Here is a 4,095-nt window from a genome sequence, read left to right on the forward strand (position 1 = left end):
AACTAATGGATTTGGATGCCCATCGCCGGCAGTGACCTCTCTCATTGGGAATCTAAGAAATCTAATACCAGTCAAACATATATTTGTGCTTGGGCGTGTCCGGATCGAATCGAACAGATTTATACAGTTCAGACATTACCGGATCTAGCAGAAATTCGAACCAGTTGTGGCGTAGGCCTGCAAACTCCGCCATGCCATTTGCCGCCGCCATGGTTTCGCTTTCCGCCGTCGAGATAGGGAGGTTGGGGGGAAGGGGAGAAAGGCCCTGTGTATGCAGTCACACTTCGTCCCACCGCTCAACATTGACTAATTGTTGACGGCGCTGTGTACAGCTAGCGAGACGGTGAACATACGATTCTGATCCCACGCACTGCTTTTCGTGACGGAGGCGAGCCACGGCTCGGCTCGTCACCGTCGCCCGCGGGCTGCCGTACGTCACTGTTCACCCGTGTATAACGTCAGACAATCGATTTTCTTACTCCCGTATTATGTAGAACGGTCCCACTGGACCAGATCCCTAGACATGTATCTACGACCAGGATAACATGTTCAGCTGCCACTGCTCTCAGTAACGCCGCTCTCCTTACCTAGTCATTTCTCTTTTTTTCAGAACCAATTAGCTTCTTAGGGGATTTTCAAACTAACTAGTGCATTTTTTAGGGGTGCTAGGGTTTTTTAGCAAACTTGCAAAGCTTTATACGGATGAAAGAAAGGTAACCGAGGTAACATAACCAAGCATGGCGGCCAACACCTAAAGATAAAGTATGCTTTGCAAGATTGTGTGGTTGGACATTTGAGGTTATAAATTCATGACAAAAAATACAAGAAGTAAAAGCAGCAGCCTGAGTTTTTAGGGGCACTAGTGATTTCGTGATATATATCCTTACTATGCGTGGAACATATATTTTGATAGGGTGGCCTCGCACCGTGGCAGCTGGCAAGGCCCCGGCCTCTCGCTCGACGGATTCGCTCACGGCCCAAAGCGTGCGTCCCGGCCGAGGCGGCATCTCGCGCGGCCGTCGTGCTTCAAGGGGATGGCACGGCTGGGCAGCCGTGTGTCGATGTGTGTGTATGTGGTCGATCACATCACATGAGCGAGCGATCCGGGAGAACGGGCCGGGGACTGGTGGCGCCTGTCCCGTAGAGGCTCTACACCGCGCAGCACGAGGCCCCCGGCGCGTACACATCCAGTCCGATCTATCTCATCTCATGTCGCCTCTATGCAGGACATCACCCCGTATCTATGCAGAGCTCCGCTTCACTGAGCTGCCATTGATACACGGCTCGGAGAGGCAGCTGGAGACACTGTATATATAAATTTATAATCCCAACTAAAGTACTCGATCCAAGAAGATCTCGTGATTATTGGTTCATGCGTGCGGAGATCGATCTACTGCCTGCTAGCTGCTTCTAGTTCGTCCTGGTAACATTCGCTGCCCAGTGCCCAAACTGCCCATGCACCTCTATATAAGCACCCTGACCCTCACATACGAAATCCATCCAGCAAAAGCTACTCTTGTGAATCATATACCACTCAGTCACGAAACGTTGGCAGTGCCTTTCCTCCTGCTGTCCTGCACGATGGCGGCGGCTCAGGTTTTTATAGCTACCTGCATCTTCTTGATCAGTCTCTGATATTGTGTTGCATATGTACTAATCAATGAACACACAACTAATGGTGCCATGCATATATACATGAGCTATTTGACTTAGTACGTGGTAGATTATTGTTGGTTTGATGTCGGATGATAGTCACTTTTGTGTCTCACTTTTCGATCGAATGTTCAGCAGGTCATGGCAGCACCCGTTCATGACAATAACAATTGCTCAAAGGAGGAGAAGAACCGTGGCATCACCCAAGACATGCCCTTCACCGAGGCGGAGGAACAAGCTCCTGATGCAAAGGTGCGTGACAACGGCGACTCCAAGGACGAGGAGGTCACGATCGCGGTTGATACCGATGAGGGGCGAGGCTTAGCACAGGAAGTCGAAGCCAAGCTCGTCGTCGAGCCTGCAGAAGGTGGAGCAAAGGAAACCAAGGAAGGAAGGCCCCGCGTGGCGAAGAAGACTGAGAAAGCGGCCGCCAAGGGGGCGGTCGTCCCCGTCGACGACCACACTGATGATGAGGCTGCTGAGCCGAAAGGGGCAAAGAAGGCCCAGAAAGCGGCGGCCAAGTGGGCGGTAGTCCCCATCGACGACGACACTGAAGATGAGGCCGCTGCGCCGGGGGCAGCGCATGTTGCTCCTGAGGAGGCGGCGGAGGCAGCTGGCGAGGAAGCGGGCGAAGGTGGCGCGAAATGTGAAGAGAAGGCTCACGAGGAATAGGGGATGTGTTGTGGTGGTTTGCTTTGTCAGATTCAATAAGGTGGCGATAAGCCGATAAGGTAGTTAATTCGGTCAGATGTAAGGTTGTAATCGAAGCAATCAGGTGGAGTTGTAGTGTATTGCCTACAATAAAATCGTGTGGTGTTTTCTTCTACAACACACACTGAAAATAGAGAGGCGCAAATGATGTTCTAAAACCATTAAGGACATGTATAATGGTTGATAAAAAAGTCTTATTTTAAGTCTTACATGTAATTTAGAGATTAACAAAAAAGGCATGTATGCAATGCGTTATCTTTTAGTCTTATCTTTAATAACTAATAGTTATTCCTAAATATATGGTGAGACATATTGTGCTATGAGATCATCTCTTAAATAAGAAAAGACAAGCATTTTTTTTTATAATTTCTCTCTCCTTCGCCTCACCATTTATCCTACGTGACACTCCTAAGATAGCACAATTGTACGTGCCCTAAGATTTCCTTTGGAATTACATATTTTTCTCAAAATCCGAGTAAAAGGTGGTAAGCTGAAACTTAAAAATTCAGGAGATTACGCGTTATAAATTTCTGAGTATATATATGTACTAATTCAATCATCTATTTATAAAAACTGTTGAACATATGATGGTTTTATGTGAAGTTGGATCAACATTGGGCATGTCTAATGTCTTGGAGGTAGATAGAGACAGTCGATCGAAATGGGCAGGTTAGAAACAAAGTGGGTGTGGCCAATATTCCCCCATGACCAGAGTGTCCGAAAGAACAATGTTATACTTACCGGATGGGGGCTACGGAATTTTGTTTCCAGGCTAATGTGGAAGAAAACAAGTGGATGGTTGTAATCATGAGGCGGCAGTAGGTTGATTTCGTAACCTCCTTCCGTAAGTGGCATTTTTGCATCCAAAAATTGTTGATGTCTCAATATATACTTCAAGATAAAAGCTGTAGAAAAATGAAGGAGGGTGAGAGATGATGAGAACATGATCAAGACTTTGATTATATTGAAGATGAACAATTTGAAGAATTATGTACCATAGATGCGTAAAAGAAGAAAGGAGATACTCATGGCAGCAATAAGAATGTGGAGACAAATTCTGTACCAGGGGACTACATGGGAGACAAATTCGAGCTAGCACCAAGGCAATACAGAATGTGGAGACAAAGCTCATGACAAAAAGGATTTTTAATTTTCCATTCTCTTTCCTCTCCCTCCCTTAGGTGAGAGTCTCCATAGTCTCCTCGGCTCCTCTCCCCTCCTTGGGCGGTCTGGGGTGGGAGAGGAGGTCGGACTACCCATGTACAACATTGATTTAGAAGTAGACTATGGTCTAGGTTGGCCTTAGGGTTGTTTGTTGTTATGTCGGCCAATTGCAGTTGTCTGTTGCTTGCATGCAACACGTGGTGGTGGCCAATTGATACGTCTCCAACGTATCTATAATTTTTTATTGTTCCATGCTATTATATTATCAATCTTGAATGTTTTATATGCATGTATATGTTATTTTATGTGATTTTGGGGACTAACCTATTAACCTAGAGCCCAGTGTCAGTTTCTGTTTTTTTTCTTGTTTTTGAGTTCTACAGAAAAGGAATACCAAACGGAGTCCAATTGACGTGCCAATTTTTGATGATTTTGTATGGACCAAAAGAAGCCCCGGGAGTAAAATAGTTGGGCCAGAAGAGTTCTGGGCCGTCCACGAGGGTGGAGGGCGCGCCCTACCCCCTGGGCGCGCCCCCTGCCTCGTGGACGACTCGGAGACCCCCCCCC

The 4,095-nt window shown here is 47.0% G+C and overlaps 1 protein-coding gene across 2 annotated transcripts; it reads left to right on the plus strand.

Annotated features, from left to right (window-relative positions):
* Positions 1 to 1,480: 1,480 nt before the first annotated feature.
* LOC119339793 lies at positions 1,481 to 2,567 on the plus strand. Of its 2 annotated transcripts, none has more exons than XM_037611711.1 (2): positions 1,481 to 1,596; positions 1,792 to 2,567. In XM_037611711.1, exons 1-2 carry the CDS (start codon positions 1,582 to 1,584, stop codon positions 2,323 to 2,325), a joined length of 549 nt encoding a protein of 182 aa, XP_037467608.1. In that variant the 5' UTR covers positions 1,481 to 1,581; the 3' UTR covers positions 2,326 to 2,567. The 2 variants fall into 2 exon arrangements, with proteins under 2 accessions (XP_037467608.1, XP_037467607.1); XM_037611710.1 differs by having other exon boundaries at positions 1,483 to 1,596; positions 1,789 to 2,567.
* Positions 2,568 to 4,095: the final 1,528 nt, after the last annotated feature.

This window comes from Triticum dicoccoides, chromosome 7B (genome assembly GCF_002162155.2).
Source record: "Triticum dicoccoides isolate Atlit2015 ecotype Zavitan chromosome 7B, WEW_v2.0, whole genome shotgun sequence".
NCBI classification, from domain to species: domain Eukaryota; kingdom Viridiplantae; phylum Streptophyta; class Magnoliopsida; order Poales; family Poaceae; genus Triticum; species Triticum dicoccoides.